Source organism: Bos indicus x Bos taurus, chromosome 5 (assembly GCF_003369695.1).
Source record: "Bos indicus x Bos taurus breed Angus x Brahman F1 hybrid chromosome 5, Bos_hybrid_MaternalHap_v2.0, whole genome shotgun sequence".
Classification (NCBI taxonomy): Eukaryota; Metazoa; Chordata; class Mammalia; order Artiodactyla; family Bovidae; genus Bos; species Bos indicus x Bos taurus.
The window spans coordinates 52,581,554-52,607,214 of record NC_040080.1 but is presented as its reverse complement, the minus strand read 5'-3'; the positions used below and the strand labels follow the sequence as shown (position 1 = coordinate 52,607,214).

At 39.5% G+C, this 25,661-nt stretch overlaps 2 protein-coding genes across 2 annotated transcripts in view; one reads left to right on the top strand and one right to left on the bottom strand.

Moving 5' to 3' along the window:
• Positions 1-99: 99 nt before the first annotated feature.
• Positions 100-20,991, top strand: TDG (thymine DNA glycosylase). The gene is made up of 10 exons (XM_027541937.1): positions 100-287; positions 10,032-10,174; positions 12,120-12,364; positions 13,265-13,334; positions 14,700-14,835; positions 15,040-15,122; positions 15,203-15,297; positions 17,687-17,858; positions 18,276-18,401; positions 19,038-20,991. Exons 1-10 carry the CDS (start codon positions 124-126, stop codon positions 19,166-19,168), a joined length of 1,365 nt encoding a protein of 454 aa, XP_027397738.1. The 5' UTR covers positions 100-123; the 3' UTR covers positions 19,169-20,991.
• A 120-nt stretch (positions 20,992-21,111) lies between these two features.
• Positions 21,112-25,661, bottom strand: part of GLT8D2 (glycosyltransferase 8 domain containing 2) — a 42,655-nt gene continuing 38,105 nt past the window's right edge. The window contains exons 9-10 of the mRNA XM_027541938.1: positions 25,370-25,482; positions 21,112-21,989 (exon numbers count right to left, since the gene is read on the bottom strand). Coding sequence (XP_027397739.1) covers positions 21,817-21,989; positions 25,370-25,482 — 286 coding nt within the window. The 3' untranslated portion in view covers positions 21,112-21,816. The remainder of the gene's footprint in view (positions 21,990-25,369; positions 25,483-25,661) is intronic.

Here is a 25,661-nt window from a genome sequence, read left to right as displayed (position 1 = left end):
CGGCTGGGCATCATGTGATAACAACAGGGCGTGGGATTTGGCTCTGAGCAGACGGAAGGGCAGCGCTGAGGGTGGGGCTGGCCTAGTGGGGGAGGGGGAATTGGAAGCTTGGGGGAGGAGCCTATGCACCAGCCACTGTCCGAGTTCTGCCAGCAATCGAGTCCGAGTGTCTGGTTACTACCGTACCGCCATTCGTGCGCCGCGGTACTACAGAGTCGCTGGGTTGCGGGCCTGAGTAGCTGCGCGCGCGAGCGGCAGCAGGGAATGGAAACAGAGAACGCGGGCAGGTAAGGCCGGGGCGGAACACCGCCCCTCCCCCCGCGCCCCTCGCCGCGGGGCAGGCCGCGGGCGCGCGCGCGCACACACGCGCACACACGCGCACGCACGCCGGGGTTCCTTAAGGCCGCGTGGTCCCTGTAGCAAGGTCCGGGCCGCGCATGCGCACTGACGGCCTGCTTAGGCCACTTTTTACCTAAGTCCTTCCAGACACCTAGCTGACATTAAAATGCGGTCGTAAGCAACCTGCAGTCTCCAATTAATGTTTCTTCCCGGATACCTTTCTCCGCTACATTTCCTTCACCCTCATTATCATGCACAGCTGTAAGGATGAAGTGTCACATGTATGTGTGTGTGTGTGTGTGTGTGTGTGTGTGTGTGTGTGTGTGTGTGTGTGTGTGTGTGTGTGTGTGTGTGTGTGTGTGTGTGTGTGTGTGTGTGTGTGTGTGTGTGTGTGTGTGTGTGTGTGTGTGTGTGTGTGTGTGTGTCGCTCAGTCGTGTCCGACTCTTTGCGATTGCCATTCCCTTCTCCAGAGGAACTTCCCAATCCAGGAATCGAACTCTGGTTTCCTGCATGGCAGGCAGGTTCTTTACCGTTTGTGCTACAGGGAAGTCTCTCTGTAGACTTTATGTATCACTCTAGGAGTTTTCATCTCAGAGTTGTAGGTTTACTGTGGCTTTCTTCCTCAACGGTGTACCTAAGGGGCACGAGGTGGATAACGTTGCCATTCTAGAGCTCTTGAATTCTTAAACTAGGAATAACAGTTCCAATAAGTTGTCTAAAATTGTGTTCTAGTGGTCTTGGGGACGATCTTAAGTATTTACTTGTCATGTGCCCTTTGGGGAGTGTGAGGTGCGTAGGGACTTTTGCAAAAGCAGAGATTTCGAAATTGGAACCTCTGATGGAAAGCCAAATGAAAAACTAAGAATAAAGGAAAAAAAAGTTTACATCAGAATACAATACTGTTAGACCTCATTAAGAATTATCCTGATTTGGGGCTCTAAACTTGGGGAAGACACTGAAGTTCTCTGGGCCTGTTGATGTCTGTAAAATAGGGCGTCTGTGGAATCTGGTTCTGACATGCTGTGAGTCAGTGTTAGGTGGAAGGGAAGTGCTTTAGTAACCAACAGAGATTGTCTTAGAGTTTAGGGAAGGAGATAAAGTGCAGACTTCATCCTGACATGAATCAAATCCTGAAATAAAGAACTCCATTTCTTTCCCTAAAGAACTTTACAAATAAAACTTGTGGAAATCTCTCCTGTCTTTATAATCTTCATTCAGATCAGAATTGAAACCTGGGTAAACGCCTACCATCAAATAGATTGCAGTCATCTCTCTTATATCCATAGATTTGTTCCAGGCCATTCGGAGACACCAAAATCTGTATGCTCAAGTACCTTAAAAAAAATGGCAGAGTCCAGTTGGCCATTGTGTAGGTTCTAGAATGCACACGGGGAGTGTCTTACAGCAAAGTAATAGGTTTCTCTGGTACAATGTTTAACTCAAAACTGTCTGACTTCTATTTGGTCTTAACTGAATCCATTGGGTTATAGACCATTTTTTATTCTGACTTAATATTTTCACTTTGGGAAGTATGGGTAACTCTGTGTTAATACTCTAAGGAGTATTTTGTTGGGGATTCTGAAATGACTCAGGCCCCTGGTAATCCTGAGAAAGTAGTGCTTTGTCATCCTTGACTTTGTGCTCATCATGGAATGTTTGGTATAGTTAATTTCCTTTTTATTTTGGAAGAAATTAATTTCAAAAAACTACATCTTACAGATGTAGACCCTTTTTTTTTAAGAATGAGAAGAGAGTTCAAGAGTCTTAGAAAGTACTAACAAGAGAGAAGAAAAGGAAGAAGAGGACCCGTGTATGTTTCTAATGAGCTCAGGCATGAAAAAGAGATTTACCAGAGATGGGAAGTAGGATGCTGAATCAATAACTGGAAAGGTGTGAAACAGACCACTGAGAATACAGACAGGAACGATTAACCTTCAAATGAGATTGGAACTTTCTAGAAATGCTAAAGAGACTAAGACTCTTCATTAGTGTAGAGGTTTGGGTTTTCTTCCTAGTTCACTGACATGTTATTAGATGACAGAAAACATAAGCACTTAGTTCTGATTTTGATTTTTCTTTTCATGTTAAGAAAATTGAATGTAGATGGAAAATGGCAAATGGATGTCTGTAAGAGAGATGTAAACCTCAAGATCAATGAGGGCATTTAAGAGAAGTTTCAGCTGCTCTAGCAGAAATCATGTTTCCTGGCCCAAATCAGTTGTATTTCAAGTGAGAGACAAGATTACAACATTCTTTAAGAATCTGCAGAAAACAGCGGAGGGGCCTTAAGCCCAAATATAAACACATGGGTCCCTTTTATTTTCCAAAAGTAGACTCTACCATGGAATTTATTGACTTTGAACCTTAGTAAAATTTTTATTTCTCAGTGGTTATTGAGCATATTTAAAAGGATACTGATCATTAGGCAAAAATGTGAGTTGAATAAAGCAAGACCTACCCAGCTAGGTTCTTTCCCCTTTTGATAATGATACTAGGTTAGATAGCATCAGAAGGAGATGACAGGAGTACCTAAAATATTTCATCATCTCCTGTTTCCTCCGTTTTTGTTATGACAAATGTATTATATACCAGGCACTGTTTGGGGATTTTGTTTGCTTTTTTGTTTTGGGTCACATGGCTTATGGGATCTTAGTTCCCCAGCCTTTGCCATCGGCAGTTGAAGCTGAGTTCAAACCACTGGACCACCAGGGAATTCCCTACCAGTCTCTGTTTTAAGTGTTCTATATGTGTTAACTAATTTAATCCTCAAAATCAATAAATTAGGTGCTTTTCTTCCTATTTTACAGATGTGGAAGCAAGAACGTGAAAAGATTAAGGAACCTGCCTACAGGGTTAGTTAGTGGCAGACCTGAAGTTTGAATCCAGGCAGTGTAACTTCAAAGTCTAATTCCACTGCCTCTTGTGGGAAGATGAGGATGGGATGGTGGTGGTCATATTCAGTTCAGTTCAGTCACTCAGTCGTGTCCAACCCTTTGCAACCCCATGAACCGCAGCATACCAGGCCTCCCTGTCCATTACCAATTCCCAGAGTTCACCCAAACCCATGTCCATTGAGTCGGTGATGCCATCCAACCATCTCATTCTCTGTCATCTTCTCCTCCTGCCCTCCACCTTTCCCAGCATCAGGATCTTTTCAGATGAGTCAGCTCTTCGCATCAGGTGGCCAAAATATTGGAGTTTCAGCTTCAACATCAGTCCTTCCAATGAACACCCAGGACTGATCTCCTTTAGGATGAACTGGTTGGATCTCCTTGCAGTCCAAGGGACTCTCAAGAGTCTTCTCCAACACTACAGTCCAAAAGCACCAATTCTTCGGTGCTCAGCTTTCTTTATAGTCCAACTCTCACATCCATACATGACTATTGGAAAAACCATAGCCTTGACTAGATGGACCTTTGTTGACAAAGTAATGTCTCTCTGCTTTTTAATATGCTGTCTAGGTTGGTCATAACTTTCCTTCCAAGGAGTTAGCATCTTTTAATTTCATGGCTGCAATCACAATCTGCAGTGATTTTGGAGCCCCAAAAAATAAAGTCAGCCACTGTTTCCACTGTTTCCCCATCTATTTCCCATGAAGTGATGGGACCAGATGCCATGATCTTCATTTTCTGATGTTGAGCTTTAAGCCAACTTTTTCACTCTCCTCTTTCACTTTCATCAAGAGGCTTTTTAGTTCCTCTTCCCTTTCTGCCATAAGGGTGGTGTCATCTGCATATCTGAGGTTATTGATATTTCTCCCAGCAATCTTGACTCCAACTTGTGCTTCTTCCAGCCCAGCGTTTCTCATGATGTACTCTGCATAGAAGTTAAATAAGCAGGGTGACAATATACAGCCTTGACGTACTCCTTTTCCTATTTGGAACCAGTCTGTTGTTCCATGTCCAGTTCCAACTGTTGCTTCCTGACCTGCATACAGGTTTCTCAAGAGGCAGGTCAGGTGGTCTGATATGCCTGTCTCTTTCAAAATTTTCTACAGTTTATTGTGATCCACACAGTCAAAGGCTTTGGCATAGTCAATAAAGCATAAATAGATGTTTTTCTGGAACTCTCTTGCTTTTTCGATGATCCAGCACATGTTGGCAATAGTGGTCATATGGGGTGAAATCAAAACTGCTTTACTACCGAGAATCAAAGGCAGACGGAAGAGAGGTCTATACTGATGTGCCATGTAGTCCTCCTACCCCAGCTTTTCACAGTTTAACAGCTTTGAGGTGGTAATGGCATGCTGATAAAATATTTGAGTGACCCAACTCTGGGAGGGGTTTCTGGAATTGATAGACTGAGTCAGAATCCAGGTTAGTCCCAGCTGACTAGAATGTGAAGCATCTTTTAGTGTGAGATGAGGGAGCAGCAGTGAAGGGCAGTTTTCACTGATGGTAAACTCAGTACGAATCAACAGTATAATGTGGGTGCCAGGAAAGCTAATGTAATGGATTTTGTTATGTGTCTCCAGAATGAAGAATTTGATCACTCTGCCCAGTTTCAGGTCAATGAGGCTATGGAGCATTTTTATTTTATCTTAAGCTCCAGAAAAATGATCATATAGTGAGGAAACTTGAAATTATGCTGTATGCATAAGAGTTCAATAAATTGGGGGTTCTGGCTTGTTCTGTTTTTAAGTCCACAGTATCTAAATAGACTCTGCACAGCAAGTACCCCGTAATGCATGGTGAATGCACACATTCCCACTTAGCAATATTGAATGTAGACTTTAGATATTTTAGTTCAGTTCAGTCGCTCAGTCATGTCTGACTCTTTGCAACCCCATGGGCTGCAGCGCACCAGGCTTCCCTGTCCATCACCAAGTCCCAGAGTTTACTCAAACTCATTGAGTCAGTGATGCCATCCAACCATCTCATCCTCTGTCGTCCCCTTCTCCTCCCCCCTTCAATCTTTCTCAGCATCAGGGTCTTTTCCAGGGAGTCAGTTCTTTGCATCAGGTGGCCAAAGTATTGGATTTTCAGCTTCAGCATCAGTCCTTCCAGTGAATATTCTGGGCTGATTTCCTTTAGGATGGACTGGTTGGATCTCCTTGCAGTCCAAGGGACTCTCAAGCGTCTTCTCCAACACCACAGTTCAAAAGCATCAATTCTTTGGCTCTCAGCTTTGTAGTCTTTTAGATAGCTAGGATAGTATTTCATCATAATTTATGTAATAGTCCCTTTTGGTTGAGCAGTTAGTTTATTCAACATTGATATTTTGTAAGTGTTCAGTGTTTATATGCTTGTTTAAATGAAGGTAATAAAATGTTGCTGTGTTGTTTGTGTCTATCCAGAATTCTTATGTTGAAACCTCTAAGCCCCAGTGTGAACATTGGGAGATGGGGTCTTTTGGAGGTGATGAGGCCATGAGGCCCAAGCCCACCTAAACGGGAGTAGTGAAAGAGGTCCCAGAGAGACCCCTCACCCCTTCTGCCATGTGAGGACACAGCAAGAAGGCAACCTAAAATGAGCCAGAAAGCAGGTACTCTCCAGACACTGAGTCTGCCAGCACTTTGGACTTGAACTTTCCAACCCCCAGAACTGTGAGACACAGATATTTGTTGTTTATAAGCCACTCAATCTGTGGTGTTTTGTATAGCAACCTGAAGGGACTAAGACAAATATATTTAGGGAAAAAGCAACTTACATCTTTTTTTTAAATTTCATTATACATTAAAAATAAATTTTATTATTTTAACCAGCTTTAAATGTTCAATTTAATGACTTTTATTATTTTTTTAAAATATAAACTTATTTTGATTGGAGGTTAATTACTTTACAATATTGTGTTGGTTTTGCCATACATCAACATAAATCTGCCACGGGTATACACGTATTCCCCATCCTGAACCCCCCTCCCACCTCCCTTCCCATTGAACTTACATCTTCAACTTACATCTTTAGAACAGTGGAAAATGACTGAGGATTAAAGAAGTTACTCATCTTAGAGAAACCTCCAAGTGTTAAGTTTTTGAAATACAGCAAAATCCAAATTAACTGGACTCCTTACTTAATCGACTGTGTGTGTTTGTATGTGTGTTTGTGTGTATTTTGAGAAAGACAGTTCAAAAATGCACAGTTCATCAAATTTCAGACAGTGGTAGAAAACCAGTCCTTTGAGCACTGTTCAAGTGAAGAGGGTGTTCTGTGGAGGCTAGGAGAGAGTAGAGGGTTAACTGCAGGCAAAGGGGAGAGGTGCAAAACCATCATCCTGAGGACAGACATAGATGATAAGGGGACAAAAGTCAACAGGGAAGTAAAATCATTTGTCATGCTCTTGAGTTGGATATCAGGGAATTACAGAAAATTACAATGTTTCAGGGCCTCTTCTGAGTCTGGACAGATTTGGTCCTATTTCCTGCACTTTCTCCTTATATGTGGAAATCACAGAAATCTCCCCCTCATTTTCATGGGGAGGGAAGGGAGGTCCTGAGAGGGTGAATGGCTTAACTAACTGCGCCTCTTCTGCTGTCTCTCACACAGAGAAAAGTATTGTTATAAACACTGCAGAATTCTGATACGAAGGGGCAGTTATCCTATGTTTATATACACAGCAAATGTATTTAGGAATTATATCCACATTAAGTTTGAAATAGGTTCATGCTGCTTCCAAACTTAACCTTTATCAGATAATAGGAATGAAATTATCCAGAATTGCAGTTTCATGAAGGTTTTCGTACACGTGGAATGCCGTCTTCTGCCAAGTAGTAAGAATGTTGTAGGCCACCCTCTTTCCTTTTGTTCCAGCTATTGTTAGGAAGCTGTGAAGATGATCAAGCTAAATCAAATGCTCAGAAAGAGTCTATTTCCTCAGAACTTACACATTCTATTATCCATAGTGTTCTCTATTTCCTTTCTAATTCATCTTATGATAAAGTGCCAGGGATAATTTTAGAACAATTGAGGGACACATCTATATTATAGACAAGTTTCTGAATTTTTTTTTCTAAATTGATACACATCTCTAAAATAAGACTGCATTTTCTCTTATTTTTTTACTTTTTTGTCAGCCAGTTGACATCTAAAACTTCGATTTTCAGTTTTTGAACCTCAGAATTTAATGATCTGATAGTATGCTAACGGAGCCACATTTTGGACATTTTTTAAGTTCACAACCCTTTTGTAATGTGAACGTTGTTTCCCTGATTTATATATTTTGCTGCTGCTGCTGCTGCTGCTGCTGCGTCGCTTCAGTCATGTCCGACTCCGTGCAACCCCATAGATGGCAGCCCACCAGGCTCCCCAGTCCCTGGGATTCTCCAGGCAAGAACACTGGAGTGGGTTGCCATTTCCTTCTCCAATGCATGAAATTGAAAAGTGAAAGTGAAGTCGCTCAGTCGTGTCCGACTCTTAGCGACCCCATGGACTGCCGCCTACCAGGCTCCTCCGTCCATGGGATTTTCCAGGCAAGAGTACTGGAATGGATTGCCATTGCCTTCTCTGTTATATATTTTAGTAGTGGATTTTTGTGAAGTACTCAAAATGGGACAGATGGGTGAAACTCAGAGCCGTAACAGTAAACATGGGGGAGAGTGAGACGCCGTCCTGATGACGCTGTGACAAGCTAAGAACAGACCTTCCCACATGCTTTTGGCCACTCACTCACCATGACCACAGGAGTGTTCTTTTATATATTCAAGCTGAATGGGGCTCTTGGCGTCTCAGGACCCTGTTACTGGCCACAATCAAAAATCACGTTATATCTTACTAGAATTTCCAGAGGGCAGCCACACGAGATCGCTCGACTAACTCAGCTATATCTAGCTCCTCATTAGAATATCTGAGTCTTTAACATGGAACAACTGGTTCATCCAAAAGTGCTGTGAGTGTTACTAAAGAAAAGTGTGAACAAAAAGGACATTTGACTTCTTGCCAGGCAAGGTTTAAGCCCTTCGCTTCTTTTTAATTTTACATCTTAATTTCTAGTCCTTTCCTACATGCTTTCTCTACATGCAGCCTTGGCTCACAATGCCGTTTTATATTCTTTTCCACTTTATATTAAACATTCTCTGTGCTTTTAAATATTAATAAACTTAATTTTTGTAACTGCATAGTATTCTCATGTTGATGTTCTGTAGTGTACTAAATCACCGTATTGTCTTTATTTTTGTATAAATCGAAAACTATATTTAAGGAAATAAAACTCTTTTAAGATAGTTTAATATCGTTCTCACTAATTCTTCACCTTTTCTTTACCATCTTACCCCTTAGAGATAGCTTGAAGCTAAAATGCTTCTCCAGTGGTTTGTCCCTTGAGTTTGGGCCCCAGTCTTTCTTTCAGTATCCAGTGCTCTAGCCTAGCTACTCCGCCAACATTCTGTGACCCTGTGTCTGCATGGGCCATTTAAGTTCCTTCTGGAAATGTTTTGGTTTGCCTTTTTAAAAAAACAAAAAGCATTTTATTAAGATATGATTTACATGTTGTGAAGCTCACCCGTTTACAATGTACTAGTTTGCCTTTTTTTTTTAAGTTCGCCTTTTTAACCTCTGCTTTCTGAGCACCCTGTTTTCTTTCTCCACACGTTACAGGAAGAGAACGCCATTAAGTAGAGTAGCTTGTCAGAGAAAACATGGCTTTTCTCTGCAAATGGTAAACGTCGTTACTCATTTTATTTCCTAGTGCTTTTCTTCCTTCTGCATGTTTAATGGCATTTTTTGGCATCAGCTGTCACTCGAGTTTCATAAAACGTGTGTTTTCTTCCCTAGCTCTGTGCTGATAGCAACAGCTTGCAGTAGTAATTTATAGCCCCCAGAAATACTTTTTGGCAGTATTGTGAAGGCCTGTGTTCCTTACACTGAACAAAACACTTTAAACAGCATTTAAATTGTGTTCAGAAGAGAAGTTTAGAGTGGTCTTTCCCATAAATTCACAGATATTTATAGAAAGATATATTTCTAACCCTCATTTAATGGCAAAAAATCCAGCGACCATTAAAAAACAGATGGGGGGGTAGGATGGGGAGATGGTGGTCAAAGGGCACAAAGCTCAAGTTATAAGATTGACAGGTTCTGGGGATCTAGAATGTACAGCGTGGTGATTCTAGCCGATGATCCTGAGGGATGCACTTGAAAGCTGCTGAGAGGGCAGATTTGAAACGTTCTCACCACAAAAAAGAAATGGTAATTAGGTGCCCTGGTGGAAGTGTTGGCTAAGGCTTTGGTGGTGATCATTTTGTAGTATATGTGTGTCAGGTCAGCACTGTTGTACACATTAAACCTAAACAATGTTGCAACGTATCAAGTATATCTCAATAAAGCTGAACATAAAAAGGTTACATTGCAGAGGATTTCTGTGACAAGAGAATTAGATACTGAAGGTAGGAATACAAATTATTTTTGTGGATATTTCAACTCTGTATGGGTTTGTGGCCTTTCAGCTCTGCCGGAAAATTCCCATGATCTCATTTCAGGGAAAGTATAGGCTTGCCTAACAGGCCTGGTAAGTTTTACTGATGACACATCAGTGTGTAAGAGTTCATTACAGTTGGTTGGTAGGCACCAGGTGAAGACTGGGTAAACGTATATAGGGGGATAGATCTTCCGCCTCTCTTTGCTCCTCTTGTCAACTCTAAATAAATTCTATAATCTGGTTAGAAATGATTGAATCCTGGGGGTTTTTAAGAGCAGATCATTTAAACTTACATTTGGGTAATTTTGTCTTCCTGTCTTATCCTTAATTGTTCTTTCAGCTATTCTCTTCAGCAAGCTCAAGCTTTTTATACATTTCCATTCCAACAAATGATGACTGAAGCTCCTGACATGGCAGTTATAAACGCGCAAGAAATGCCAGCCGAAGTTCCCGCCCCAGCACCTGCTCAGGAACCCACACGAGGTAGTTTTCGCCAGGATAGTTTGGAAAATTGCCATGGCATCAGCCAACTTATTTAAGAAAGGGTTTAATGATGAATTTTAACTCTGTTTTTGTGTTAAAAAATTTAATCTACTTTTTAAGTACTTACTAGGTTTCAGGCACTCTGATAGGTTTGGTGGTATAAAAGAACATCGCTTCTGCCCTCAAATCATCTCATAAGAGAAAATAAAAGTGAATGTGAAACTCCTCAGCACTCCAAGTGGTGAAGAGGAATACAGGATGCTGTGGGGCTGGCACCTAACTCGGACTGAGGCTCAGAGGCAGCTTCATGGAGCTCTGAAGTTCAAGGGTGAGGGAGCAGTACAGGAAGAATGGGAGGAGGAAAGTTCCAGGCTGAGGGAGTGGCATGCATCAAACTATAGACGTGAGGAAGCATGACATGGTTGAAAAACCTAATTCTCTGTCATTGGAGACTGGAGTGGAGCAAAGAAGTAGTGAGAGAAGAGTCTAGATAGGGGCAAGCAAGGCTTGTTTAACCTAAAGAATGTGTGTTCTATTCTGAAGGCAATAGGAAGCTATAGACAGAATGGAAACAGAGAGTGACTTAATAAATAGACTGACATTTGAATATTCTAGAGAATAGACTGTAACAGAGAAATATAAAATATATATCTAAAAATGTAAATAAAATAAGATGGTAGAGAGCAGGGCAGAACTTGGAGGTATGGCCATGTTAATGGATTTCATGCAGGGGGATGAGGAAGATAGAGGAGTCTAGAAGTCACTCCCAGGCAGTTGGAAGAAGGAGGTACCATTCACCAAGACAGAGAGTTAGAAGAGAAGGACAGATTAAGCAGTGGATGGTGGGGAGAGGGTAATGATTTCCCCCGTGCATCAGTGTGGTGTGAGGAGAGTGCTGAGTTTCCGTTTATGGTTGCAGAGCACGTGTAAGTCCACTGCGTTGAAGGTCCCCCTGCCTTCAACTCCTCTGTTTTTCTGGGCAGGAAGCACTAGGACAGCTACAAGCTGATGGAGGTGGATCCCTTGGCACAGGCAGTGGCTGAAGCAATGTGAACAGAAAAGAGGATGGATGGAAGGCTCAGATGAGAAAACGCCAAATAATAGTGGAATAGGGTGGGGGCCTGAGAGATGAAGAGCCGTATTAGGGGAGTTGTGAGTAAAATGGCAAGGCTTCTTGTTGGATAATTTTATGTCACTGGTTCTTGTCCATGGGTAATTTTCCCCTGAGGGGCTTATGGCATTGTCTGGAGACACTTGGTCATCATGACTGGCAGGATGCTGCTGGCATCTAGTGAGTAGAGGCCACTGTTGCTAAATTATTCCACCTAAGATGTCAGCAGGGCCAGGGTTGACAAACTGTTTAAGGTCCTGAGATCAGAGTCCTAGTCTTACCTTTAGACAAACACTGCCAGCCCAGAGAGTTCATCCCTGGCATCTCTCAATTCACCTCCTCGACTGTGTGAAGAACAGAGTATACACTCAGTTCAGGGGAAAGAAGCCCGCAAACCATTTGAAGTTTTCTTCTGCTGGAAATTACAGGGAAACTGAGTTAAAATGTTTCTGCTCCTCCCTGTTTTTCTATTTGTTCTTTCATTTGTTCATTTAGTTATTTATGTATTTACATTTAGAATTCTTATAAATGGTATGTAGCTACTTTGTGTCCCTGGAGAAGCCATGATGCCAGGTAAGAGTGTATGGAAAATCAATCTGTGATTGTTAAGGATCTCTCATCCCAAGAACTGCCAGCAGAGGAAGGAAGGTGGGGTTGGGACCACATAGACCCAGTTCTCCGGTGACGGAAGGGGGAGACGTTACAGAGGAGAGTGATGTCATGAAATAGAAGAGAAAGCTAAGGATGTTGATGGGTGACTTTTCTGGGAAAGCTGCATAAAGTTTGTAAGTTAAGGTTTTCTGCAGCTATATCCTGGAAATCATTGTGTTTCAGAGACTCCTCCAAAAGGAAGGAAAAGAAAACCCAGAACAACAGAACCAAAAACGCCAGTGGAGCCCCCAGAACCTGCTGAGGCCAAAAAATCTGGCAAGTCCACAAAGTCAAAAGAAAAGCAAGAAAAAATTACAGACACATTTAAAGTGAAAAGAAAAGTGGACCGTTTCAATGGTGTTTCAGAAGCTGAACTTCTGACCAAGACTCTACCAGACATTTTGACCTTCAATCTGGACATTGTAATTGTAAGGATTTTGTCCTCCTTTGGGTTTATAAGTAGCATTGGTGGATTAACGTAACTTAACCATATCCTTGCAAAAAGCATTTTGCTGAAAAGAACCGTTTCTGAGAATCCTTATGGTGGTAAATGGTGTCACCTTCTTCAGGTTGTATCATATGGGTGTGTTTAAGATGGTGGGCTCTAGGGCAAGGCTGTCTGGTTTCAGATGTTGCTATGTGGGTGTATGACCATGGACAAGCTTTAGCCTTCCTGAACACTTAATTTGCTCGTTGATGAAGCAGGTGTGATGATAGGATGGAGTGGGTCCTCTGGCAATTACACAAAATGATCCACATGAATCACTTAGGTTGCATGACACTGTGGTTTCTCCATGAATGATAACACTGATTCTGAACTTTGATTTTTGTCAGTAACTGTAGGAAACATCAGCATGTAGACAACTATGTAGGTGATGTAGAGTCAGCTGCTTTTGGGGAGCTGAGAAACAGACTTAAGCTGGACATGAGCTCTGGTTGATTGATTGTTCCAGGACAGTTGGGAGTGAGGGTGCTGGGGATATAAGGGACTCAAACTGATTTTTGAAAGCAACAGCAAGGAGTTCCCCACTGGTCTCGTGGTTAGGATTCCAGGCCTTCACTATCAGGGCCCAGGGTTAGTCTCTGGTCAGGGAACATTCCCCAAGCCACACAACGCAGCCACAAAGGAAAAAAAAAAAAGCAAAACTTTAATATAAAGGAAATCTCTTTCCTCAAAATGGAATGCTTTGTTCAGGTCAAGAGTAGATGATAAAGCTTATGATGCTGGATTAAATTTTTATTTTAATCAATTCACCACTCCTCCACAGAAGCCCTAAGACATAAGCCTACTTTTCAAGACTAAAATATATAAACATTTTGTTTTGTAGATTGGCATAAATCCAGGACTGATGGCTGCTTACAAAGGGCATCACTACCCTGGACCTGGAAACCATTTTTGTAAGTGCTTAACCTTCTTTTACTATTTTACTTTTAAACTAGATGTCCTTGTTAATAGTTTGGGTTTGTCTGTTTGTTTTTTTTAAACCAAAATATGTTTTTAAAAAGAAACTGGTTGAGTAAGTATACATATATCTTTTCAATGTGTGTGTACAAAAAAATGAAAGGTGTGAAATCCTCTGACACTTAACATTTTGGTTTATAAGAGTGGAGGGATATGGAAAGGAATACTTTCTCTTTTGTTTGTTTTCAGTGAGTTTTACTATCTTTTTTTAAAACAATTTTTTCTTTTCTTGGTTGTTATCTACAGAATATTAACAGTAATCATGCCAATGCAGACACAAAACTTAATACCTTTCCAGAGTTCTACTCATCTTATTAATTAGGAGAAATGAAATACATTGGCCATCAAGTTGTAGTAGTTAAGAAATGCTCTGATTGTAGACATTCTCTATGGATAATTTCCATCAGGCAGAAATTAATATTTAAGACCCTCATACTTTTAGAGTGAGCTTTAAAACCAAGTATAACTCCTGTTGTATTATCTTATATATAAATCATCTTATGCGATTTATGGGGTCGCAAAGAGTCGGACACGACTGAGCGACTGATCTGATCTGATCTGAACAGACAATCAGGAGTGCAACAGATTATCAGGAAACACTAGCTGATTATCTTAGTGCAGCATTTAAAAACTTCTAGGACAGGGGACTTCCCTGGCAGTCCAGTGACTCAGCACTTACACTGCAGGGGCCATAGGTTCAGTCCATGGTCAGGGAACTAAGATCCTACATGTATGCAGTGCAGCCAAGAAAAAAGAAAAGAAAAACACTTTTAGGACAAATGATAGTAATATATTTTTAGAACTAATAACATGTTGTCTCCATTATTTGCAAAAAAAAATTTCTAGAGATATTTCACTTTTTATTTTCTCCTCTGTCAGTATGTCTGAAGCCCTGAGTCACTGGTGTATATTTCATCTGTTTGGGGTTTTCCAGGGGCAGGTGGTGTTACTTCCAGTTGTTAAAAAGCTAAACAATTTCAGAGTTTACTACGCTGCCTGGCTGTATACTCAACAAGCGTTTCCTTCGACCCCCTATTAAAAAGAGATAAATAATAGTGATATCTCATAAGATAGCTATGATGATTAAATGAAATAATCCATATGAAGGACTTAGCATAGTACCCAGCACATAAAACTGCTTGGTATGGTATTTGACCTGTGTTATAATTTTTTAAATATACTAAATCTTTTTTCTTTTTTTTTAATTTCGAGAATAGACCCACATAATTCATGAGGCAGAAAAACCTTTGACTTACAGAAATAAACTGAACTTTTTCTAAATTAAACTCTCTTGTTCACAGGGAAGTGCCTATTTATGTCAGGGCTGAGTGAGGTCCAACTGAGTCACATGGATGATCACACTCTACCAGGGAAATATGGTATTGGATTTACCAATATGGTGGAAAGGACAACACCAGGCAGCAAGGATCTTTCCAGGTGATTATGGAACATTCGGTTTGATAGGTTGGTACCTTGGCCATACTTGTGCTGTACACACTCCAGGAGCATGCTAGGTATCTAACTAGTTCAAGCTGAGGATAGCAGTTTTATGATTTGCTCTTTTATTGAAAGCTGTCTGAATTTAGCACATTATAAATACTGCCATATTTATATTTTGACTACTTTTTAATTCAATTTTAGTAAAGAATTTCGTGAAGGAGGACGTATTCTAGTGCAGAAATTACAGAAATATCAGCCACGAATAGCAGTGTTTAATGGAAAATGTAAGATTTACTTTTAAATTTTATCTTTTTTCTTTGATTAACATTATGGGCAATGTAAATATATTTGTATTTCATTTTAGGTATTTACGAAATTTTTAGTAAGGAAGTTTTTGGCGTAAAGGTTAAGAACTTAGAGTTTGGACTTCAACCCCATAAGATCCCAGATACAGAAACTGTAAGTCCTTAAAACTGCGTTTGTAAATCAGATAAATACAAATTTTTCTAGCTGGTTTTCCCTTTTTATTTGTTCTGTCCAATTGTAATTTTTGCCATTAAAAAAAAAAAAGCACTGTATTTTGTGGAATAATATCTGCATAGTAACTTGAACTAATAGTTGCAGATTAATTCAGATACTTTTACAGTTACATTAGAAAAAGAAACATTTGTCAGATAAATGCCTTTATAACATTACATTAGTTACATTATTTGGCCAAAATATTGAGAGGAGGTTGCTCACATGCTGCATTCAAAATACATTTAACAGGATGTTCTTCCCAAATGCCAGTAGGTTAGCCCTTATTCAGTTGTGAAACAAACATGTAAATATAGACACAGTCCTGATCAGTGAAGCTGCTTATCACCCTTTGTTGGTGTATCTTGGCCCAGTCTCACATTAGAGCCGTAAAAACAGAACAGTCCAGTCGCAGACAGGCATCCTGCCAACCTGACTGGCATTTGGTGCTGTTGACCTTATACATAAGGGCATCATACAATAACACATTGGTTTTAAAACTCTATATAAATTTCTGTGGACTTTCTGCAGACATTTGGTTCAAATTTTGCTTCTTAAATATAGTTTTAAGTTTTGTTTACAACTTCTGAAATAAAAATACACACACACAGACTTCTGTGCTGTAGATGATTTTTTAAATGATAAGCCAATGTGCCAACAAGTTTCTGTGGAGACCTCGGAATACAGTTTCTGCCGCCAGTATATATTTTAACTTCGTTTGTAATTTCTTCTGTTTTTAACTAGTAAATGTGTAATTGATAAAGTAGGTTGTAGCACTGATCACTCTTTAAATAAAGGCGTACCCTTGTCTCCTTGGGTAAAATTTCAGAGATGATTCACTCCTTCCTGTAGAAAGAGCATTATTGTCCCTGAAATGCCAGAGGAGCCTTGGTATATCTCTTGGGATGTGTGATCACAGTAGTGCAATAATAAGTGAATTGGAATCATATCGAGATAGGTAGCTTTGGCTCCTACAATGAATGATCTATGAGTGCATTTGTCTTATAAAATTTACTCTTTATCATGAAATATTCATAGGTATTGATGATGTTAGTGATCCAGCTTTGAAAAACATCTGCTTTTTCAAGTTTCTGGATCACTTTAATTGAAGGCTGTCTTGAGATGGGAAAAATGTGCTATTACAAAAACCTGGTAGCATTTGTACCTCTGAATCAGGCTTTTCTAAATACTGCATAAGCAAAACAAAATAAGTCAATAATGGTTTGGGGTTTTTTTCTATAATACATGGTATAGAGGCCAATTTAAAAAGTACAAAAAATTGCAACCGGAAAGTCCATGGTTGAGCAGTCTCACTCTTTTATATATAAGATATATATTTTGATATACTCTATGAAGGACAATTTGTCACCATCATCCAAAATGATAAATATCCTGCTTTCTGGCTATTCCATTTCTAGAAATTTATCCAACAGTTACAGTCACATATATTCAAATTTAAATATGTACAAGGTTTTTCACTACAGTTGATAATATTAAAAGATTGGAAACAGCCTAAATGCCCATAGGTAGATGCTGGTTAAATAAATTATGAAACTACTACACAGCTATAAAAAAGGGAACTTATTCTGATGTAGAGACCTGATACAGAGTTACCTCTGAGAGACATTGTTGAGTGAAAAAGCAGGGTGCAGGACAGGGAGTACAGCATGTTACCATTTGTGTGTTTTTTTCTTTTTTTAATTTGATTCTAAATTAATGGACTATCTCTGGAACTAGCAGTGTAGATTGCCTTTGGGAAGAACTAGGTGGATAGAAACATAATTAGGAGGAAAGACTTTTCATTGTATAATTATATGCCCTTTTGTACAAACACTGAGGGGGAAAAGACTCATTGGTTTTGATTTATTGACTTTGTAATAAGTAAATATTAGAAATTTGAACTCAAACACAACTGCTGTTACTGATTTTGCATATATTGATATGTGGTAAGTATCAAGTTATTGATCCAAAGAAAAAGAAGGTTTCTAATCTCAATACAGAGAAGGCGATGGCACCCCACTCCAGTACTCTTGCCTGGAAGATCCCATGGATGGAGGAGCCTGGAAGGCTGCAGTCCATGGGGTCGCTGAGGGTCGGACACGACTGAGCGACTTCACTTTCACTGTTCACTTTCATGCATTGGAGAAGCAAATGGCAACCCACCCCAGTGTTCTTGCCTGGAGAATCCCAGGGACGGGGGAGTCTGGTGGGCTGCTGTCTCTGGGGTCGCACAGAGTCGGACACGACTGAAGTGACTTAGCAGCTAATCTCAATATGAGTGGATTCAGTAGCATTATAAGATTTCTGTAACTGTAAAATGTTATGATTCTAGCTCTGCTATGTGATGCCATCATCCAGTGCAAGATGTGCGCAGTTTCCTCGCGCCCAGGACAAAGTACATTACTACATTAAGCTGAAGGACTTAAGAGACCAGTTGAAAGGCATTGAACGAAACACAGACGTTCAAGAAGTGCAATATACATTTGACCTACAGCTCGCCCAAGGTGCGTTACCGTTAATCAGTCCTGTTGTTCACGTCATGTATATCTACCTTATAGAAAGTATGTTGTGAGTTTAAAAGCAGTAGAAAAGAAAATGATTTATTGGCAGCCAGAGTGTTCTGATAACAAGTGTTAGTCACTTATAAAATCTCCTTTTATCAAGGGCTTCCAGTCTAATATGAGTGTTCCTACACATGCTGAGAAGCCAAGCAGGAGTGTAGGTCACCTAAAATTAAACCTCATAGGCTTTTACAGTTCTTAGGAGTTTATTTTGTTAATGTTAAAAAGAGTTTAATGTGAAAGTTGTTTCCGTGGATGTGAAATTCAAGAAAAAGATTTATTCTTGATAATTGCTGAATAAGGCTATCTTCAAAATTGTTACATAAAGTCAGTTTTAAATCCCTCTTACCCTCCTCACAGAGGATGCAAAGAAGATGGCTGTGAAGGAAGAAAAATACGACCCGGGTTATGAAGCAGCATATGGTGGTGCTTACAATGAAAACCCCTGCCTTGGTGAACCTTGCGGATTCTCTTCAAATGGGCTGGGTATGTCCCCTCCCCCTTGTTTGTTCCTTTCAAAGACTTGGTTTTGCCAGGATTCAGGGAAAGAGGGTTTTTTGTTTGTTTGTTTTAAGAGAGAGTTAATTACTGAAGAATGGGAATAGAAATACAAAAATCTATTTAGTGACTGGGGGACTTCCCTGGTAGTCCCGTGGTTAGGATATCCCCTTACAGTACAGAGGGCCTGAGTTCGAGCCCTGGTTGGGGAGCTAAGATCCCACATGCCTTGCAGCTAGGAAACCAAAATAGAAGCAATATTGTAACAAATTTAATAAAGACTTTAAAAATGGTCCACATCAAAAAAAAAATCTTTAATAAGTCTATTTAGTGATTTAGAGTGAAAATTCGATGGTTATTTGATGTTCAACTACACAGGCTTTTACAGCTCATTTACTTGAAGTTACGGACTCGAAGTCCTCCTTGGTGCATTTCCCTCCTTGAATAACAAGAATTTATCAGTCCTGTATCTTAGAATAGAAATTTAAGTTGTATTCAAGAAGCTTGCTTAGCTATTTTAGTAGCATCTCTCCTATAATAGACTGTTAAAATCTCCTAATTATATCACTTAAAGCTTTTAAATAGAGTAATGTTCTTCTCCTCCCTCCCACACCCCCATCCCAGCTGCTGACAATGGAGAATCAACTTTCAGTGACATTCCGAATGGACAGTGGATGACCCAGTCGTTTACAGACCAGATCCCTTCATTTAGTAATCACTGTGGGACGCAAGAACAAGAAGGAAACCACGTTTAAGGATGGTGTTTTTCAGCCCTGCTTAAATGCTGCAGTTTTAATGCAGTTGTCAAGTGGCCCTCGGTTTGCTAGCTGAAGCATTTTATTCGTATTTTATTCGGGTGTTGTGATCAAGGTACAGTGGAGTCAACTGTACGGACCTAAGTAGTTTGGAAGGAAAAGGGGTTTTTCTGTATATGAGTTTTTATATTTGAATTAACCATCATTCCAGCTTTTTTATAAAACTGTATTTCATTTATGAAGAAATTAATTTTCTTTTGGGAGTCACTTTTAACCTGTAATTTAAAAATGCCAGAGTCTGCATCTTGACACTTGACTATGAACTGTGCATAAACTTAGATGCACCATTCTCCCTTTTCATGCCTAAGAAGGGCATGCTGCTAATAAGATTCCTGCTGGTCAAGAGGCAAGTGTGCTGATTTTCATCTGTGAGGTTAACCCTTGGTGGAGTCTCATCTGGTAGTTTTTCACAGTGTTTAATGGGCTTCCTGAGTTGTGTTCACACTCAGGCCTCCTTGCTTTACCAGTGGTGAGCATTTGTGAGGTTGTTTGCAGTAGAAATACAGAGTATGGCCTTGCAGCAGCAAGGTTAACCCAGCCTTACCTGCCAGGGCGTGAGCCCCGCCTTTGGTCCTCTCACCCCCATCTGCTGATCCTCTTGTAGGAAGAAACTATTCTGCTGAGATGGTAAGTTCCAGAGAATGCAGAAAACCTTTTAAACTTCACTACTTCATCTGTGTTTTACTTGAGAGACATAACATTTGATAGGAAGGAGACTGAACTTCTCTCTCAGTATCTACCACCATTCTAATTTTATCCTCCTTGACTTTTAGCATGTAACATAGAAATGATGAGAAATGAACTTCCAGGTTGAGTAACAAGAGGCTGGAGGTTGTTTGATAATCTTATTTAAACTGGTGCTTTATGTACATGAGATGTACTAAAATAAATAATACAGAATTTTTCTTGCTAGATAAATCAAGTAAGCCAGTAATTTTAAAACAATTATCTGCATCATTGCTGTTTGTTACTGTGGACTAAGTGAACCTCATGTCAAGGTTAGTTTGAAGTAATGTACTTTTGTGATTTTCTAATGCATATTCCATGGTGCTACAAATAGTCCTGACTACTAGGCCTGGTGGATATCAAAGCTGGGTATTCAGAAATGCCGCTTGCATTTACTCCTGATCACATCTGAATATTCTGATTTTATTCTTACCCAGGGAGCATGTTGTTTCTCAATATGAAAATATTTATGAAGTTTTTTTTTTCTAAAAGATTATATAGCCTGTTCTTTTTATAATAAGAGATACAAATTCTTGTGAATTTTAACATGGTTTTTAGCTGTAGCCATGATGGATTTTATTTTTCCTTTAGGTCAAGCCATGTAAAAGTCATTCATGTTATTTAAATCATGTACTGTATTGCTGTTTACATGGATGTTTTGTGCGGGTGCTTTTACGTGCCTTGCATCAGGGATTAGGAACAATTTAATTATTTTTTCATGGGATATGTAAAGCATGTAACTAGGTATTGCTTTGGTTTTTAATGACTGTAATCTTTACATAGATTTTTGTTTGTTTGTTTTTTGAGTGGAGAAAATATTGTTTAAATTATGATGGACACTCACTAGAGAATGGGTTTAAGGATTTTTCCAAGCATACAATAATGGTGTTTTTCATTAAATATGACAGACGAATAGTACATGTTGATATACACTATACATGAGAATATGAGACTCTTTCATTAAATAATATTGAAAAAGTTTTAAAATTCATTTGAAAGTCTGATTGTTTTTTACAATAAAAAATATTGAGAATGATTATCCTTAAGTTGCAGTGTTTTCTGTAGCTAGACTCTGATTTTCTTTCCCTTGTTAATCTGAGATCAGTTTACCTGCTATTATATTTAGCATGTAGAATAATAGATTATGAAAATCATTAAAAGTCGATGAATATTTTATTTTTTTAGACATTCCTGTTTTAAATAGAATATATTGTTCTACAGAAGACAATATTGGCAACTCATTAAAAAAATACCTACATGTAAAAAATACATTTAGAAATTTTTTAAATTTATGGCTGTAATTTTCATTCAGAGTTAATAAGCAAATTGCTGAAACCTAGCTGGGTTTCGGAGAAGGCAATGGCACCCCACTCCAGTACTCTTGCCTGGAAAATCCCATGGACGGAGGACCCTGGTAGGCTGCAGTCCATGGGGTTGCTGAGGGTCAGACACAACTGAGCGACTTCACTTTCACTTTTCACGTTCCTGCATTGGAGAAGGAAATGGCAACCCACTCCAGTGTTCTTGCCTGGAGAGTTCCAGGGCGGGGGGAGCCTGGTGGGCTGCCATCTCTGGGGTCGCACAGAGTCGGACACAACTGAAGTGACTTAGCAGCAGCAGCAGCTGGGTTTATTTCTTTGCAATAATATATTTCACTCACATAATCTTCTATAATTGTCACTTATATTTAAAGAACTAAATCAATACCTATAGGGTTCAAGGTACTATTTGTACACAGTAGGGTTTTTTGTTTTTGTGGATCATTTGTATCAACTTCTGTTCACAAAGAACAATGGTATAATAGGCTACAAATGGACAGTTCCACATATTTGTACAGGAAATATTTTAAATGTCAAGTTATATCAGCTGTTGGGGTGGTGGAGTTTAAATATCCCTGCCGGGTCAGGAACAAACCAGCTCTCCCATAAGTCATTGTGGACACTCGGGAAGTCCCACGGTTTATGTCTTCCATTCCAGTGGAGTAGTTTTGCCTCCTGCAGAAAATGCTCTGAATATCTGGTATCTGGATTCCAGCCTTGATTAGGGGACAATAATAGATTCGTTAGAAAAGTAAAATTTTATATTAAAAATTGAAGACAAGTTCATTGTTAAAAAAAAAAAAAAAGGGATAAATTGATAGGTATACAATGAAGAATTTACCCCAACCCTGATTTTCAAAGAAACAACTGTTAAAAAAGAGTTTCTCGTGAAATTCTTCCAGTAATGTTCTACCTGTACACCTGTGTGTGTATTTTTGTACCTTGCCTTTTTTTTCAAAGATGAATATTTTTATGATAAAAGGTACAATTCACAAAGAAAATAGACTTCATAAACCATTAGACACCTAACAACAAAGGTACATAAAGCAAAAATCAGAAGAAATATAAGGGAAAAGAAAAAAATACATCATAGTGAGACATATTAACATTTCTCTGAGAATATTTTATCAAGTACAGAAAAAATAGCATCTTGAATGATGTCATTAATAATTTAATAGATTTCTATGTGTATATATCCTATACAAATATATTTAAAATTTTCTATCTCATACATTGTTATTAGATTTCCATAGGACTGTACCTTGCGTTTTGAAAATTACTATCTTGGAAAACTTTCCACAGCAGCACATGTGAAGTCACTGAATCATTTTTAATAATTGCATAGAATGGATATGATTATTTACTGAGTTCCTTATTGAGGGCATTTAGGCTGTGTCCCTTCACAGGCAAAAGTTGTTACAAAGATTGCTAAGTTGTTACAAAGATTGCTACAGTAAACAGCCTTCTATGCATGTCTATACAGATGTATCTGTAGGATAAAATCTTGTAGATGGAATTGTTAGATTGAAGGGTCTGTGTCTTTTAAATTTTGATGAGGGATTGTCAAATTATCCCCCGAAGAATTTACATCATTTCCCTCCTGCCCAGAGTTCACAGGAGTTCTTTCTCTGCATTTCTGTCATTAATATGGCAGCATTTTCTTTTAAGCAGTCTCATTTTTATCCTATAAAATGTGCCTGAGAATAAGATCTGCTTTTATCAAACAACTGTCTCTATTTGAATATTTTTCCCTTCATAAGTAACTGCTTAGAAACTATGCATAACCCTGATATTGTTATTGTGGCAGGATATTTTTAGAGTGTATCTTCCAGAAGTATAGTAAGATCTTGTGAATGTAAATTTTTAAAAAATATCCTCTGTTGTGTTACATTTTCTTTCTATGAAAGGGAATGTGATATTTTCAAACAACTAAAAGTCCATTGAGGCAAGAGAGGATGAATAGCTAGAATATTATAGCTTTAACGTATGATGTAAGGGGGGAAAAACCCTAAACCTTTCTTCTGTTATTCATAAACATAGTTGTGTAGGAAGTTGCAGAAGAGGAGCTAGGTGTTCGGGCTATAGTAGCATCATTGGAATAATTATCATGTAGCAGAATCTACACAGGAAATGCTCATTTGGAGAGTGGAGACTTCACATGGGGTCATCTCCAGGAAGCAGAAGACCAAGTCTCAGCCCCACAACTGAAGGACTCTGTAGGGACTTGCAGCTTTGCTTTTCACTAAGTTTCATAAATTTGTAAAACCTTAAGCCTTAACTGTTTAGACCCAAACTTAATAGCCATTAATGTTAATACTGCTTACTGCTCTAAAACATTCTAAAATGAAATCATTTTTCAAATGATTTCTGTGTAGCTTTACTTTGCAGACCACCCCCAATTCCAAAACCTTCAGCACAGATGCAGGCTCTGTTCTATAAGAAAAGATGACTCCTCTCCCTTAGAAGGTTCTGTCCCTTCCTGCTTGTCAGTAAATTAGGTAGTTTGTAAAATGTAATTCTGAGTCTCTTTTCCAAGGTCATTAACTTCTCTAACCCAGTCTAAGCTCCACATCACTGTTCCTACACATATTTTATAGCTATTCTACTTTGATGGGATTTTCTCCACACTCATCACCACTTGACCTAACAGTGAGCCCAGCATTATAAAGCAAATCAAATGAAATATTAGTGTCCTCAATGTCCCCATATCACTCTTCTGTGCATACAGATGTTCAGGAAAATCAGGGGTGATACTAGTGAGGAGACAGGAACTATTTATGCAGCATCATAAAGAGGAGACAGTCATGCAGTTTCCACAGTTCTGTGTGACCTCCCTTTTACAAGGGACAGTAGGAGACACGCCATCTTGCAGGATTGTTCTGAGAGAAGTGATGTTCACATCAACCCCCAGAGCCTAGCCCAGGGCTTGGCAGTGTGTGCCCACAATCCATTGTCTCCAATTCTAAACTAATCAATCCCCTAATGTTTGAAAGCGAAAGGCTTTTTAATAACTTTTTTGGCAGCAACATCTAGAACCCCTTCAGTGTATTGCATAATGTAAGTATATGCACATTACCTTTTAAAATTTCAGAACCTTTCTTAATTTCTAAACAGGTCTGGCCCAGTGGGTTTGGCAAATGGGTGCGGCCATACATTTGAAAGAATGTGAATGTCTTCTGTGTCAGGCTCTGTTCTAAGCAGTTTACACATATTAGGTAATTTAATCCTTGTAAAAACTTAATAAGGTTACATTAGCTTCCATTTACACATGAAGAAACTAAGGCACAGAGGGCTTGAGTAACTTGCCTAAGGTCTTATATAATAGCAAAGTTGGGATTCCAGTCCATACCCCAGAGCCTGTGCTCCTGTAGTGAAGAGTGAATAAAAGACTTGAGGGACTCACATAGTATACAGTCAGCAAGCAGTTTTTTCCTAAAAGATAAATTACAGAACTTGCCTTGTGGTCCAGTGGTTAAGAATCTGCCTGGCAATGCAAGGGTCACAGGTTTGATCCCTGGTCAGGAAACTACGATCCCACATGCCTCATGGTAATAACTAAACCCACTAACTGCAATTACTGAGCCCGTGCTCTAGAGTTCATGCTCTGCAACAAGGTAAGCCATGCAAATGAGAGGCCCACACGCCACAACTAGAGAACGCCCGTGCCCTGCAACAAACACCCAGCACAGCCAAAAAAAAGATAAATTGCCAGCTATCTAAATTCATCAACTATTATGCTAATTCATTTGGTTCTGTCCACTATAGGTTACTGCAAGAGAGCAATAAAGGTATGTGGAAAAGTTCTGCCAGTGAACATTGTATCTCAACAAAAGTTCGTGTTTATTGAGCACATACTATATGCTAAGCATGATTCCAGTTGCTTTTCCTGAAGCGCTTTTCCTAGAAACATCTCTCAGGTCATTTTTTATCAGCTGCAGTTGCAGAATCTGAGCAGTGAAGGTTAAATAATGTGTCCCAGGTGAGATCTCAGGTCACCTGGAGGATTTGAATTGAGGAAGCTGGTATAATATCACACTCGCCTCACCTTGATCCTCACCGCATCTATAAAATGTACCTGGTATTCTAAAATACTTACCCAGGTGCCTTATGTGCCATAGGGGGTTGATGGTGGAGTATTTCCCATGAAACACAATCAGCATTGGGGAGGTGGCTACCCCTCCTCCCAGCGAGCTGCTGTAGAGATTTTCCCTAAGAAACAGAATAGAAAAGCAACAGTTGGCCTGGAGTCCCACAGACTCAGATGAAGTAGAATCTAATTAGTTTAAAAGGTTTGGCACAGTGGTAAAGAATCCGCCTGCCAAAAAGGAGACATGAGTTCAACCCCTGGGTCAGGAAGATCCCTTGGAGAAGGAAAGGACAACCCACTC